General features: G+C 41.5%; 1 protein-coding gene across 1 annotated transcript; it reads left to right on the top strand.

Annotated features, from left to right (window-relative positions):
• The first annotated feature begins 1073 nt into the window (after positions 1-1073).
• pias4a (protein inhibitor of activated STAT, 4a) lies at positions 1074-13536 on the top strand. Its single transcript, XM_083647535.1, has 10 exons — positions 1074-1446; positions 2788-2872; positions 2984-3025; positions 4290-4380; positions 4567-4695; positions 4935-5040; positions 5285-5358; positions 7230-7390; positions 9672-9823; positions 9945-13536. The coding sequence occupies exons 1-10, from the start codon at positions 1119-1121 to the stop codon at positions 10181-10183; spliced, it is 1407 nt and encodes a 468-aa protein (XP_083503661.1). The 5' UTR covers positions 1074-1118; the 3' UTR covers positions 10184-13536.
• Positions 13537-15163: the final 1627 nt, after the last annotated feature.

Raw genomic sequence — 15163 nt, 5'->3', positions numbered from 1 at the left:
TATATTTAAAATGCATCTTAATTTTGATATTCAGTTAAGATAGTCCATGACTGAAACAACAAACCTTTTGTCAAATTTGAAATATTCCCAACTATTTGTTTCATTCTGTGGTGTTCAACATTTCCTTCATTCTACTTAGCTTCTACATTTCCCTGTAATTTCTTTGTCCGACTCTTAACGCAAACTAAAATTATAAAACCATGCCATGACCATAGGATGAATCAGTGTGACATCACAACCACCCATAAATGCGGAACCTGCAGCAGTTAACTAGTATGAATTGTGCCAAACAAATGTTATTCTCAAAAAGCTATACATCACATCGCTTATATTTTGACATTCCGAGTGAGAGCAGAAGTAGCTCAAGAGTCTGATTTATAGCATGTTGTGTTAAAGTTGTGTGAACTGTCAGTTTTGAAAATGAAGTCAATTTAGTAAACGGCACAGCTGGCTAGAGTGAGTCAGTGAGACACTCAAGGCTGGCTCCATAGGGTCCCATTATTGAGTTACCCGTTTCCACCCAGTGACGCAGTTTGTTTACAAAAATGCTGATCGGCTGATCCCCTTGTATAGGATCAGAGTTGGGCCTGTGTCAATTCTATCAGTGTGATATTCTTCATGCAAGTGTAGCTTATGCAATTAAATGCAGGATTGGCAATCCCACACTTCTCTATCTAGTTTTTTATGAACTTGTCTTGACATGCTGACACCAAATACAATTTGCTTGGGATAATTGGAGAAAAATAATCCAGAACATGTTTCTTATGATTATAGGAGAAAAATAATCCAGAACATGTTTCTTCATTAGGGAAATCACTTTTAAGAGTTAAAGGAACACTTTGTCGATTTTCAAATGCTTGTATCATTACAATGTCGGTAGTATATTAAATTAATCTTTTTTACTTTCCCTCCATGTTGCCTGCACTGGTATTGCAAATTTATGTCGTTAATTTGTTGTAGTGTACTACATGAGGCACAAGATGGTCTGATCTTTCAGTCAGACTCTCCCCTTCTGTAAATTTAGTCATATTTGTATTTCTCATCTTTTTGTCCTGTCCTCCCTCTAGAACATGGTCAAAAGTTTCCGGGTCTCGGACCTGCAGACGCTGCTGGCCTCAATGGGCCGCAGCAAAAGCGGGCTGAAGCAGGACCTGGTGAGTCGAGCGCTGAGGCTGGTGCAGACAGAGTACAGCCCAGAGCTGCTGAAGAACGTCAGGCAGCTCTATGAGTCGCGCTTCCCCAAGACATCCAGCTGGCTGGCGGCCCGGCGTCCGGAAGGGATACCAGTTGCCTACTCATCCCTCAGTTCCTCCTCCAACTCTCAGGGCGCAGACTACCTCAACGGCATCTCCAAACACCTCTCTGCTGCACCGGCAGCAGACGTCAAGCTGGTGCCACTGCCCTTCTACCAAACTCTGGAGACGCTGTTGCCACCGACTGAGCTAAGTTAGTGATTCTTTTCAAACTCAATGGTGAAGGGAACCTTCTGTTTTATTTTTACTAGAAATATTGAGCACTTCGCATGCTCATTTCTAGCTTTGCGTGCTTCACGTGCACTTTCCTAGGTCGCGTGCTCATTCCTACCAGCATGCTCTGCGCTCAACTGAACCGCATGCGCAATTCAGCAATTGTGCGCTGACCCTTTCCGTCTTATAGTAGTCTTATCATTGTTATACCGAAATGTCAATACTATTTTGATACTTTTTGTTGAAAAGGGTTCGGTATTAGACGTTCCCAAAGTCCGGTACCATCACTTTAACAAGCCATTGTTGTGTCTTTAAAAGGAAAGTTAGTTAATTGCAGGCTATTGTCCTTTAAAATTCATCAAAGTCCTGCAAATTAAAATCAGCAGGACACCGTGTCATGTAAACGATTTCTGGATAAAGCCTACAGAAATATGCCATCCCTGCGGTACTCTATATCTGTCTGTCTGCTGTCTATTTCCATTTTTGTCCCACTGATGATGTCACAATGTCTATGACATCATCAGTGATGTCATAAGATGATTTTGGTCAATAATAAACATTTCACTGATGATGTCATGTCTATGACATCATCAGTGATCTCATTAGTGACATTATTGACCAAAATCATCTTATGACATCACTGATGATGTCATAGACATTGTGACATCATCAGTGATGTCATAGGCATTGTGACATCCTCAGTGACAGTGATGTCATCAGTGATGCGAAGTTGGGCAATTGTGCACTGCGCAGGTGAAGCCACGCAGCAGCTGAGCTGCGGCGAGACCGAGCTGCGTGTGGCAAGCCCGCAAAGCTTTTCTGCCCCTTCGCCCTAGTAGTCTACATCCCCCTTCTTTATGCTGGATACTGTATAGAATAGTCAACAAAGAACACTGTCTAGGTTAGGAACCATAATTTATAGCAGCCACAACATAATGTAATTTAGTTTGAACCACAGCTATTAAACGAAGGCCAAAACAGTGTGCATGTAGTGTAAACAAGGTGCAAGGTTCATAAGGCACTAAAGGCAAAAGTACAAACAGGTCATGACTCATGTTCTTTTTTTGTCCCAAGCTGTCAGAATGGCTGCACTTGTTTTATATATCTTTTAAATATTATTTTATTTCAAATTGTTTTCAAAATTTATTTTTAATATTATCTGTTTTTTTTAGGTATCAAGTATCGTATCATTATCGCTATATTAAACTTGGTATCGGTATCAAAGTCAAAATGTTTGTATTGTGACAACACTAGGTCTTAGCATGGTTTCCTTTATTGTCTTTGAATGGAATGTTTTTGTTGATGGGTTTTGTTTTTACAGTTGCCCAGAACAACGAGAAACTGCAGGACAGTCAATGCATATTTGAATTAACACAGCACCAAGCAGACCAGCTCAGAAATGCTTGGTAAGAAGTTTGAACACCTACTGTACATCAGCTCAGTTTATTTCATGCTAGCTTTATTGACAAACTGCATATCTGCCGTACACTATAACTTCCAATCTTTTACTCCCTCAGTGAGCTTCGCCCTGGAATCAAATCAATCCAAGTGGTTCTTAGGTAAGTTCATGTTGCCCTTCCACACGTGAGTGCATTATTCAAACTCTCATAGAAATGTCCTATATATATCAAAATGGTGTACTCTGTAAGGTGCCTGTTTTGCCTCTACGTTTATAGTTAATTACAGATTGTCACACTGGTGCACACCCATTTTTGTGCACTATTTTATGCCACAGTGAAAGGGACAAATTGTAATTGCATTTCCACCACAATCCTTTGTCAAAATGGAAGATCTGAATTGCCCATCTGAACAGTTGGGTACTACGAGGTTGGTTGCTTTGCTTATAGTTCGAACATAGAGCTAGGCAATATAGCAATATCAAAATCGCGATTACCGGTAGATATAATCTTTGATTTTGGATATCGTAATATCATGATATGGCATAAGTGTTGTCTTACAGGCTACATTACATTAAAGTGATGTAATTTTCCGAACTTACCACTGTTCTAGCTGTTCTATATTATTTGCCTTTACCCACTTAGTCATTATATCCAGTCCACATGACTGATGTAGGGATGTAACGATAACCAGTTTGAATGATAACCGTGATAAAATTCCTTATGATAACCGTACCGTTTCAAATTTTCATTATCATTAAAACCGTGGTACCGTGATTACAGTGCTTTGAAAAACATGCTAAATACTGTCCATTATCAACCAAAGTTGGCAACAGTCTCCCAGATGCAAACGTGCAGCCTTGGAGAAATGATTTCAGTGAGTGTATATCAATCCTTTTTGGGTCTGAGTTTTCAATATAAAACGTTGTAAAATGATTTCAGTGAGTCTCACAGTAATTTTTGAACATTTTCAGCAATTTCTTACGAATACCGTGATAATACGATAACCGTGATAATTTTGCTCACGATAATCATGATGTGAAATTTTCATACCATTACATCTCTAGACTGATGACTATCAAAATGTTCAAGGAAACCCTGTCTTTGCATCAGTCTTGTTTGAATAAAAGTGCTTGTGACATCTCACATGTGGCTTCGACTTACAACTGAACATTTAGCCTACTTTGTATGAAATACCAAGATAAGTATCGCTATTCAGCCTAAAAATACAGAGATATGATTTCTGGTCCATATCTCTCAGCCCCTAGTTGTACTGTTCAGTAACTTGCAAAATAGTCCTTAACCAACATGAAAAAGGGATCCTGCTTGAAAAAAACTGATATCTTTTGCCATATCGCCCACCCTGAGCATACTTACTTATAATAGTAAGTTGTAACCTCCCTCTCTCTTATTATTCTCTGTACAGACTCTGTTACACAGACTCCATCGGTGTCCAGGAAGACCAGTATCCTCCCAACATTGCTGTCAAAGTCAACCAGTCCTACTGTCATGTGCCGGTAAGTAGATTCTCCTCTCTGAGAAGAATCAGAACTGCAGAATGCAAGCACGCAAATTAATCTGTCATGAAGACCACAAGAGGGAACTCAGAGATGCTTATGATTTCAGCTTGAATTGTTAAAGCCCATTTAAATGAAGTCTTGGGAACTTCACACAATATGTTGTGTATGTCTGTGTGTTTACAGGGCTATTACCCCTCTAACAAGCCTGGTGTGGAACCTCGCCGGCCTTGTCGTCCTGTAAACATCACTCCCTGGTTGCATCTCTCAACTATCAGCAACAGAGTCGCCATCACATGGGGCAACTTTGGCAAGGTCAGGGTCTTATACTCAATGTCATGAGCAACCGTTTCCCAGAGTGTTCCTAAACCAGGGTCCAGGGACCACCAAGGGCCCTTGACATTGGAACAATGAGGGAATGTATAAGGATGTGTGTTGTGATCATAGTTACACACTATTATCCATTTCACATAGTTGTGCATATTATGCTTTCTTGTTAATTGCTAGTGTTTTAAACTTGGTGCTCACAGCCTTTTAATCTCTGTTATTTTCAGCGATACTCTGTGGCAGTGTATTTAGTGAGGGTCTTCACCTCAGAGGACCTCTTCAGTCAACTCAAACTCTGCTCTGTTGAGAGTGCAGAACGTTGTCGTGAGCGCAGTAAGTGTTCCTTTCATGCTCTGCTTCTTCTGAACGTGGCAATGAAATTCTGATTTAGACAAACTGACACTCGAGAGAAAAGCTGTCACTTGAATTTTGTTTTTTCTTAGCTTGATTTGTTCCTTATTGTCATTCTTTTGGTACGACCAGATTGATTCTTTAATTTCATCCATTTTGCTGAATACTGTGATAATGTCGATTGGGCTATCTTGCAGAGGAATAATGGTCTGTCATTTATTCCTAGTCCAAGAAAAACTACGTTTTGACCCAGACAGCGAAATTGCTACCACAGGCCTCCGGGTTTCTCTCATCTGTCCAGTGAGTATTTCTTCATAGTTTACTGCTGAGATATTTGACTAGAGATGGCTCAGTCTTCACTGCCTTTACAAATCTAACAATTTCTCTGTATTTCCCATTGTTTCACAACAGCACAGACAAGTCCCGTAAATATTTATCTTAGTATGAAGCTTGACTAGAAATCCACGTGCTCCACTCGCAGATTTCTAGGGTGGAAACTCTGGAGAGGAGGTGCCATGGTCGCACTTTTCTTGGGTGTGACCAAACTCATGCCAACTCATGCGTTTAGCTTTGTGTGCTCAACCAGATTTTCTCTGGCTCGACCGATTTCTTGTCATCAGTGATGTCACTCTGTCTATGTGAGCAAATGTGATGTCATCCAGTGATTCCCATACATTGATGTATTATACCATTATTACCATGGTGCAGTCATGCAACCTTTCCTCATTAGCTAATGCATTTCTGGTTAATTCTGGACATCACAAACATGGACTGAGACTCTTAGCCTGTGGCCACTGATCCGTCAGAAAGTGGACAGAATTATAAAACGGATAGATGTATGTCCGTTGCATGTACAGTACAAGTAACCTACTTGGAGCAGGTGGCGGTAAGCACCATGAAGGTATCAGCGACCCGCCTATAAACTGAGCGAAGAAGAAATCTGGCGTTAGCTAGCTGGTAGCTCTGTGTGCTACGTTACTAATGTGGCGATAAAACGCCACTGATGACCAGTCTGATGTAACAGTCAGCCAGTTCGAGTAATGCTCTTTCCATAAAGGGAACCAACTTATCTGTTGGCTAGTTGTTGATATTATTACGGCATTGTGGCTCTAAAATAGCTTTTTTATCGATGCAGACAACTGTCATGGCGTGTCTTCCGCTCAGCCATTTCCACTCTGAGAACGCCTCCTCGACTCTGATTGGCTAAATGGACAGATCCTCTTGTTTCACTAGTTTTAACTCAGTCCCCTTGTCTGAGAGGCACTGGTCTGGCGTTGTCAGCTGAAGCGCGTTTTTTCTCTCTTTGGCTAAACGGACAGTCACTATCCATCCGATACGTCCATCATCCAGAAAAAGTTCAGCCCTCTTGAACTTTTCTGTCCATCAAAACAAATGCAAATTTGCTGGATACATACGCTTCATCAGTGCTCCACGGACAATCGGACAGCTGTCTTGAAAATGAATGGAAGTGAACAGAGAAATGAAGGCAGATGGACAGACACCACTGATCAGTGTGGCCACCCCCTCAGAGGCCATTTACACCTGGCACTAACATGCGTTTTCTGTGATCAGATTGCAATCGGATAGTGCTTGACCACATTAGCCTGATTTCATTTACACCTGGCGTTAGCATGCGTTTTGGGTGATCAGATTGCAATCTGATCACCCAAAATGGGTGTCCTCTCAATCCGCATACAGTTGCGGATTGAGAGGACACATTGCATTTACACTTGTGTTCAATGTGGTCACAATGCGTCCCTCACCACCTCCGGAGGTGGTTTGGCCGATCAGATCGCAATCCGTCTTCAATGTGTCTTGGGGGTGTTTACACCTGTACTTTCAAGTGGTCAAGCACTATCTGAATGCAATCTGATCACAGAAAATGCATGTTAATGCCAGGCGTATATGGCCTCTTAGCCGTTGGCCTTTCTAAGTTAACTAGAAGCAATATTATAGCCATTTCCTGTTTTTTATAAATAATTAACCCATTATGCTAATTACTCAAATTGCTCAACATACAACTTTTAGCAAACGAGTTGAATTTCATCCACTAGGCCTATAGATGACATTTTAATCATAAAAGTTAATAGGAAACACCATTACTGCGTCCAAGAAATTTCCAGTAGTAAGATCATGCTAACATGCTTCCTCCTCTTCTCCCTTTTCCACAGTTGGTGAAGATGCGGCTTGAGGTGCCATGCCGAGTTTTAACCTGTGCCCACCTTCAGTGTTTCGATGCGGTCTTCTTCCTGCAGATGAACGAGAAGAAGCCCACGTGGACTTGCCCTGTATGTGACAAGCCCGCTCCCTTTGAGTTGCTCACCATCGATGGGTAAGGAGACAGAGACACGCTCAGACTTGTCACTCACCAGCAGCACTGACTTCCTCTCACTATTTGAAAATATTCACTTTTCTGCATGTTGAAGCCAGATAAGAAAAAGGACTCTTGATACAAGTTAAAACCTGTACTGACCTTGAGTGCATGCATTTAAAAAGCTGTCCATGTTTTGAATTGCATGGGAGGGTGACCATCCATGTTATTTTGTATACTACATCTGTAGTATGTACTAGTATGTACTAGTTTATTTGTTGGCTCTTTACTTTAGTTGAACCAACAAGGCTATAATTTAGAGGACTGTAATCATAGGAATCTGGAAGGTAAAAAAAAAATCAATGGTCAGTAAACGCAATCGGAACGATTGTGTTTACACTTCCTGTGGCAGGTCTTATCCCCGCAGCCTGCTTCCAGTGAGTCGCTATCCACCTTATTTTTGGCGGCCATTTTGCCTTACGTTAACTATGGGTTCTATTTCCGGTGTAACCAATTTAGATAACCCCCCAGCCCCCGACCAAAAAAAGTCTATGAGGATTTTACCCTTTTACAGCGGAGCTATTCTGCTCTACAGCCGTGTCGTTCGGGTGCTGGGATAACGTAATGCATTGTGGGTAGTCGGCTACTAACTGTGGCTAATGTTAGCGGCTAGCTAGCTATGTTACATGGCAGTAAAACGCCAGCAAATTGATTTAACTTTTAACCATTTCGAGTAACACACATTTCGAGTTTCCATACGGACCTCCAGCGTTGGTTAGTTGTTTATAACGTGACTATATTTATAACTTTTATAGCGGACTCCAGCTTCCGGTTTATAATTCGGGTCTGCAGCCAGAGTATAACAAAGGAAATGGCAAGCTGCAACAATGAGTCACGTTAAACCGGACCTTGTACCCACGATTCTTTTTTACAGTGGGGCATTCAAAAATAAGGTGGATAGCTTTGACCAGAGATGATCTCTGGTTTGACCAGGTAAAAAACAGCCTGCGTTTTGCACAGGAAGTCGTAACACAAATGGCTCCAGTGGGCGGGGCTACATAAGGTGAATAATGATCCATCACTTTCCGTTAACAAGGTGTATAGGTGAACACTGCTGTTTTATCTGTTTCACTTTCTGGTAATTGTTACTAACAATGAATGCAGATTAACCGCTTGTCCGTTTGATCAAAGAATGTCATGATAAAATATATTTATCAACGTCATTTGTATGTTCAGTTTCCTGACAGTCCCTCCCTCTCAAAAAGTCAGACTGAAAGCATGGTCTTAAAATTTGTCTTTGAGGTATGTTTGCATTCCTGAAATTACGTTTGTACAAAAGTACCGGACTTCCAGTCCGAAATCCCCTAGTTAACTGATCTCTCTAGTTTAGGTGTTATCTCTTGGATATCCACACTCCATAGCTTTCCAAATGTCAAAATCTGTATGCTTTTAGAGGGGAGTTTTGAGGCTGTGAATATATTATTTATTTATTTTATATAACTACGTTTGTGTGTCATCAGACTTGGAATGACTTGGCTGAGGCAAACACACTTTCTTAGTAGTTGTCTCATAGAGAACAACTTGAATAGTATATTGCTATGCTATTTAATACAAATTATTATGTGGACATGGTCAAATGTGCGTTCCCATGCTGATTGCTGATAGAGCCAATGTTTTCTGATGACCAGGCAAGTGGAAAATGGAGGGACGTCTGTTTAATAAGCCAGTAGTTCTCAACTAAGTTATGTTGACAGGAGAGTGCAAGTTTTCATTCAAAACAACCACTAGCTGTTTCATCAGCTGATTTCATGGATTAATTCCCTATCCTCTGGTTGAAGGTGTGCTACTCTGTGAAATCAGTAGGTGTAGTGATTGATTTGAATAAATATTTGCATACACTTGACCCTCAATTGCCCATGGTTGAAATCAGTATAACAATAACAGCTCAAGGTTGCATATCACTTGAAGCATATTTTATAGCGGGATAGCTGAACTAATCACATCTATATCTGTTGGTCAAATGAAACATCTAACAGTCATTATTTTTGCTAGACATGATAAATTATTAGTCTTTTTCCATGGTGACTTTTTGGGTGGCTGCATGACAGCCATTTGTGAGTGCAGTATGACAGACGGACAGTCTGCAGAGAGTGGGTGGAAAACTCACAGGAGAGGGCAGAAATTGGATAAAAAAAAGCCAACCCATATAGACCTCTGCTCTGCAGTGTTTGGAGTTATTCTGTTCCTATTCTGGGATAAAAGATGATGCGTGGGCAGACCCTAACAGCACTTTGTATTTCAGGCTGCTATCTGAGATTCTGAAAGAGACCCACGAGGACATTGAGGAGATTGAGTACTTAACTGACGGCTCCTGGCGACCCATCAGAGATGAGAGGGAGAGGGACAGGGAGAGAGAACGCAGCAACACTCCCGACTACCCTGTCGTTGATATATGTAAGTGTGTCTTTTAGTTGCCACATTTACCTCTAATCTGAAATTGTATCGATATTTTTCTCACTGTATACTAGGTTGCTACAATACTCATGTGTTGTTATAATGGCGTTTCTCTCTACAGGCATCCCTGAGGCAAATGGCCATTCACCAGCACACAGCAGCACCAGTCTAACAGGCATGGGCGGAGCCGCCGGAGGCCATGGGGGAGGCACTGTGGTAGATCTGACTCTTGACTCCTCCTCTGATGAGGAAGGGGGAGGGGCTGGGGGAGACACTGATGACACTGAGGACAGCGCTGACAGTCCTGCCCCCAAGAGGGGCAGATACAACTATGACAAGGACCTGGTCACTGCGTACTGACTGGCTGCACCCCCCAGCCCTCCTCCCTCATAGACTGAGACACAGAGAGAGCGAGAGGCAGGGGGCTAAACCTGAGGAGAGGAATACTTTAGTCCACTAGATGCATCCCCCTTATGCCCAAACATTAGAGCATTTCGCCACCTCTGGGATATATCCAGACAAAACAAACACTCACGTGCACTGTTAATGAATCTCCAATCTAGAGCAGTTGGTGTTTGTACTGTACACCACTGGAAACAGCTCTCTAACCCCTTTTGGTCGATCACCACCTTGCAGTGAATACCTGTATCATCCTCCCTCTATTAAAGCGACAGAATGAATAGAGTACCAACCCCCCTCCCCTCCAGACTATTCCTTACTCCTCTCCGCCACCCCGTTCCTCTGTAGTTTGTATTTGACTTGGACTTACGGGCTCTTTTAGCCGCGGGCGTTCGATGTTTGCGTCTCCGAATTCTGTCACATTTGTGATGAACAGGCAAGTTGAAAGTGGAGGATGCACCTCGGTAGTTTTTCGTAGGAGGTCAAAACACAAACAATGAATGGAAAGGAGCACGGATAATTTGGGGAGGACAAGTCGGAGACTTCTGGAGTGTGATGCAAAATTTAACCCCCTCTCCCATTGCTGTTCTGGTTTTCTTTGTTCCAAGAATGAAATCTAAGCTTGAAGCAGTTTTTTCAGGAATTTGTCCTTTTTAATAATGAATGGGCGGAACACAAACTGCCGTTGATGTGTGATGCTTTCCATTTTTATTTTATCCTTAGATAAAGAGAACCTACCTCAGTCATAAAACTTAGCGGACTGACCAGAGAGAGTAGCTTAGAACAGGAGAACAGAAGCATTGAGGAGTCTTTCTGAAGCCAATTTTACACTGGAGATTTTGTTTCCTATGTTTTTTCTTTTTTGTTTTTTACTCCCCACCCCTCCCCCTCCCTCCACCAGCGTTCCATGCAGCCCTATCTCCGCTGGAGTGGCAAATTGTTGGTGAAAGGCTAAATAGTGAGTGAATAACCAAGCTAACTGTAGGTGTTAAGGGCAGTTTATAATACAGTGATTTACCATATTCTATAGTAGATGGCCAATGCAATCCAATAGAATATGATGTCCAATGGACATCGATGATAGAATATGATCATGCTTGGTCGGTGGCGACCGTCATAAATCGCTGGACTATAAACTGGCCTTGAAGCGTGTAAAAGGTTGTGGCTGGAACAGTGCTGCATTTGCTGCAATTATCTTCAACAGGAATTCTGAGGGTTGATTTACCAAGTCTGGATAAAACTCATCGAGATTACTCTGTGGCAGTTGTGCAAAAGCAAATTTATTCTAAGATTTCATCGATGCGAAATAGTCATGAGATTTGGGTGCCTTTTTTGTTTTGCGTTTTAAATGGTGAAGATTGGAGCTTGTAGGCGTTAGGCTAGCTGAGCTGGCTAGCAGAGGACGCCCCAATCTTGAGTTTTTAGTTTTGTTTGTTTGTCCCCCCCCCCTCCCCCCAATTATAGTTTATCACTTGCTAGATTTTTTTTCCAGTTGGGGAAATGGACAGAGAAGCCGAAAAAATGATAACGGGCAGTTGTGGAATAGGATTCATGAGTGATGACATCCTTCTTACACATTTTCGTTTCCTTGTCTCAAAGTATAGCATTTATTTAATTGCTTCACATTCTCTTGTTTGTAGTAAATGTATATAATATTTGGCAATGGTGAAGGTGCTGTACAGTCAGCAGCTCCGAGTTGTGGAAAGCAGGACACTTCTGATGTTGTGGCTTAAGTGTGCCGTTGTATCTAATCCAGTCCCACAGTGCTGCTGGTGATGAAATTGTTCCTTTTCTTTTCCTCTGAATTCATCCAACCTCGGTCAAACACAAAGTTATTTGCTGCGGTGGATTCAACATGTCTGACACAAGTAAACATAATGAATCAGTCATGAATCAATAAGTCTTACCCCGCCGAGCTTCAGTTACTATCTGTGCTGTCTGGAACAAGTGGAGCCGCTTCAACTAACAATCCCCCTCACCCTCATCTCAGTGCAGATAAGGGCATATCTATTTGATGGAGTATAAATTGTCCTTGACATGCTTGTAGGCCTATAGCTAATGTTCCTCTGCACCTGTGCTAGTACTGGCAATAAGAGATGGCTGTTCTTTAGGTGATGATACTTAGGCTGGATGTGCAGGTTTCAGTTTTTCTTCAGGTCATCAGCTTTTACTTGGAGAGACAGATGAGAAAAGGTGTCACTTTACTAGAGCCTACGGTTTTTCCTTCTCATCATACTTCAGCCTAAGTTTTGGGCCCGTCTTAGGCCGATATTGACTTCCGATACTAGGAGATCTCTGACCACTGTGACCAGGTCTCCTCAACCGTTTCATTCATGAAGATCCGAAAATGAAATGTGAGTCTAGGAAAACAGCGCTCCAATTCCACTGGGAGACACTTGGAAAAATACTGACCTAGATGAGTTCTGCATGGTATGTTTGCCTTTCTCTTCACCCAGTTTGTTGCGTTTTGATTAGCCAAAAATCTTCAGATTTTTCCAAACTGCGAAAGCACAGGGAATTGATCCGGGTCCTCACTGTTATACGTTCATCTTCTGATACAGTTGATGACTGGAAAAGTAGGTTCAGTCAAATCTGGTCTTCCATTTTTCCTGTTCTTTTGACACTTTGACTTAGCTTACAAATTGTTCAATGGCACTTTTGCCTGTAATAATTCCAAATCTGTCCCTGAATAGGCCTTTTCTATCTAAGTTGCTTAGAAGCAAAATAATGTAAAAAAAATACTCCAATATCCATCTTTAATTAGGGATTTTTGATTCATAAGTAACTGCTATACATATTTAATGACATTGTTCATTTGTCCCTAGGTATAGGAGATCATAATTTGAATGGATCTCCTAAACCTTTCTTTGCCTTATGGTTAAAGATGAGAGGAGGTGCAAGTTGCTTCTGTGGAACTGAGCCAGACAGGTTTGCAGGTTGTTAGGGGGCTGGAGAGAGCAGAGGGTCAGGTCTTTTGTAGTGGCATCTCTTCTTCTTATAATAATGCATAAGGTAGCATGGGCAGAGGCTTACAATCCATGATGTAAATGTTTTGTTTGTTGTGTCTTTTTATATGTTCATATTAAAAGACAATAAAATTTAAATAATATTTTATTAAGCTTTGAATCGCCTCCAGTTGTTCCTACAGGCAAACTGACACAATAAGGAAATGTCTTGGGTACCAGCAGTGCAGCTGGTGCCACTGAGGGCTGTTTGAGCTGTAGATTGTGATGTCGTGTATCAAACTGCTCAGATCTTGGAGACACATTTGTCGCCTGATGAGGAATAAACTGTAAAATTTAAAACTATCATATTCTAACAGCTGTTATTGACGTGTGGAATTAATTAAAATGATTTTTTAAAAACGTGTGTGCCGCCATTTAATTTTGAAAGTAGCAAGTGTTCGATGTGGGCTGAAGTCAATTAATGCTGAAAACAAAGAATAGGGAAGCAAGCAATTCTTGGGTCTTAGCTGTAGGTTTGCAGGTGCTCTTTGAAAGTAATTGAAAAGTTAAAAAAAAAATGCTTTAACTTGTAATGGATTGTCCTGTGCAGTGTCTGTGAAAGTAATTTGCAAAATCTAAAAGACTATTTGGAGATGGCAAGATTAAAATCAACACATTGCGGCCACTGTCTGTGGTTGTCATCAGGGTCTGGGTTACATTTTGTTCAAGCTGATTCTTTGTTTTGCACATTATGGTCAGGCTGACATTAGATGTGTACTGTACGGTACCCATGGGCAGGGAGCAGCTGGCTTGAGTTGTAATTCTACTTTATTCCAAGAGGGGTCACATTTCTCACGGGCTGAATTAAAACAAACAAAACGCCGCTGAGTGAGTCTACGTTAGACTTCCGGTTTTGTAGTTCTATTTTCAAAATAAAGGTACAGTATAGAAAAACAAAGTTTTTAGTGATTTATTCTACAAGTACAGGGATGCAAACTAGTCACCTTTGGGTGACAACGTGACAGTCACCTTTTTCATTCCAAAATAGGAGGATTTCTATGTGGTTTTACGTCTGCCTGGTATCTGTCACCTTTTTCACTCCCCATGAGTTTGCATTCCTGCAAGTAGTATTCACAACCTAGTTGCCAACAATATTGGAAAGTTAAGTTCAAACTTTCAAATGTAATAGGCTGGCCAGATACTATAGACCCTTTTCACAGCAACCGTTTTGAGGTGGTATAAAGCAGGGCAAGCACAGGTGTAACCAATACCATTAAAGATTGTTCCATTACATTTAGGTGTCCCAGTGCCAAGGCCCTCATGAATGTTATTGGTTATTACACCTGGCCGTCTTTACCCTGCTTTTACACTCAAATGGGTGCTGTGAAATGGGCCCATTAGGACAATGGTTCTCAAAGTGGAGTCCTCTTGAAGGGATTCCAGGAGGCCCCCAGCAAAAATAGAATGTATGACTATTTTGATCATGGGTTTCATAGGCTACACTTTCTGTAATAAAACATCTAAAAGTGTGATGACCCTCCCACTCTCCTCGCCTTGTCTTGCAGGAGTCTGGTGTTGGGGTCGTTATGCTGATTGGGTGCACCTGGGCCCGGTGCACTCATTGGGCTGAAGAAAACCTTCAGACCATCAGTCTCTCTCCCTCCTCACTGATGCACCTTTTGTTATGTTCTTTTGTTTAATGTAGTTTGTGTTGTCTATTATTTTCCCATATAGTTTTAGTTAATACATTGTTTTAACTTTTACTTTGGTGGGTTAGGGTTAGGGTTTGACTCCCCTCATATGTTACAACCCGGCTCAAGGAAATTACAAATGAGGGGAGTTATTATACACCAAACTACTAACTGCTAATTCAAGAATTCACTGAGTTTAAGTCTAGGCATGGTTAAGAAATTTGCCTGGGCCTCCAGGTACAGGATACAGCTTAATTAGCCTATTATATCAATGTGAAGTGTGTGTCAGTGTGAAGGTAATTTGT

Source organism: Poromitra crassiceps (assembly GCF_964638095.1).
Source record: "Poromitra crassiceps genome assembly, chromosome: 12".
NCBI lineage: Eukaryota > Metazoa > Chordata > Actinopteri > Beryciformes > Melamphaidae > Poromitra > Poromitra crassiceps.
Note: the sequence above shows the minus strand (reverse complement) of the source record. Positions and strands in the feature narration are given on the sequence as shown.

What these genes read in the sequence shown, in the direction of transcription:
- pias4a (XM_083647535.1), top strand. Translation starts at nt 1,119, where the DNA reads ATGGGCCGCAGCAAAAGCGGGCTGAAGCAGGACCTGGTGAGTCGAGCG. An exon ending in GACCAGCTCAGAAATGCTTG is followed by an intron (nt 2,873 to 2,983) that starts GTAAGAAGTTTG and finishes TTACTCCCTCAG; the next exon opens with TGAGCTTCGCCCTGGAATCA. An exon ending in GAGTTGCTCACCATCGATGG is followed by an intron (nt 7,391 to 9,671) that starts GTAAGGAGACAG and finishes TTTGTATTTCAG; the next exon opens with GCTGCTATCTGAGATTCTGA.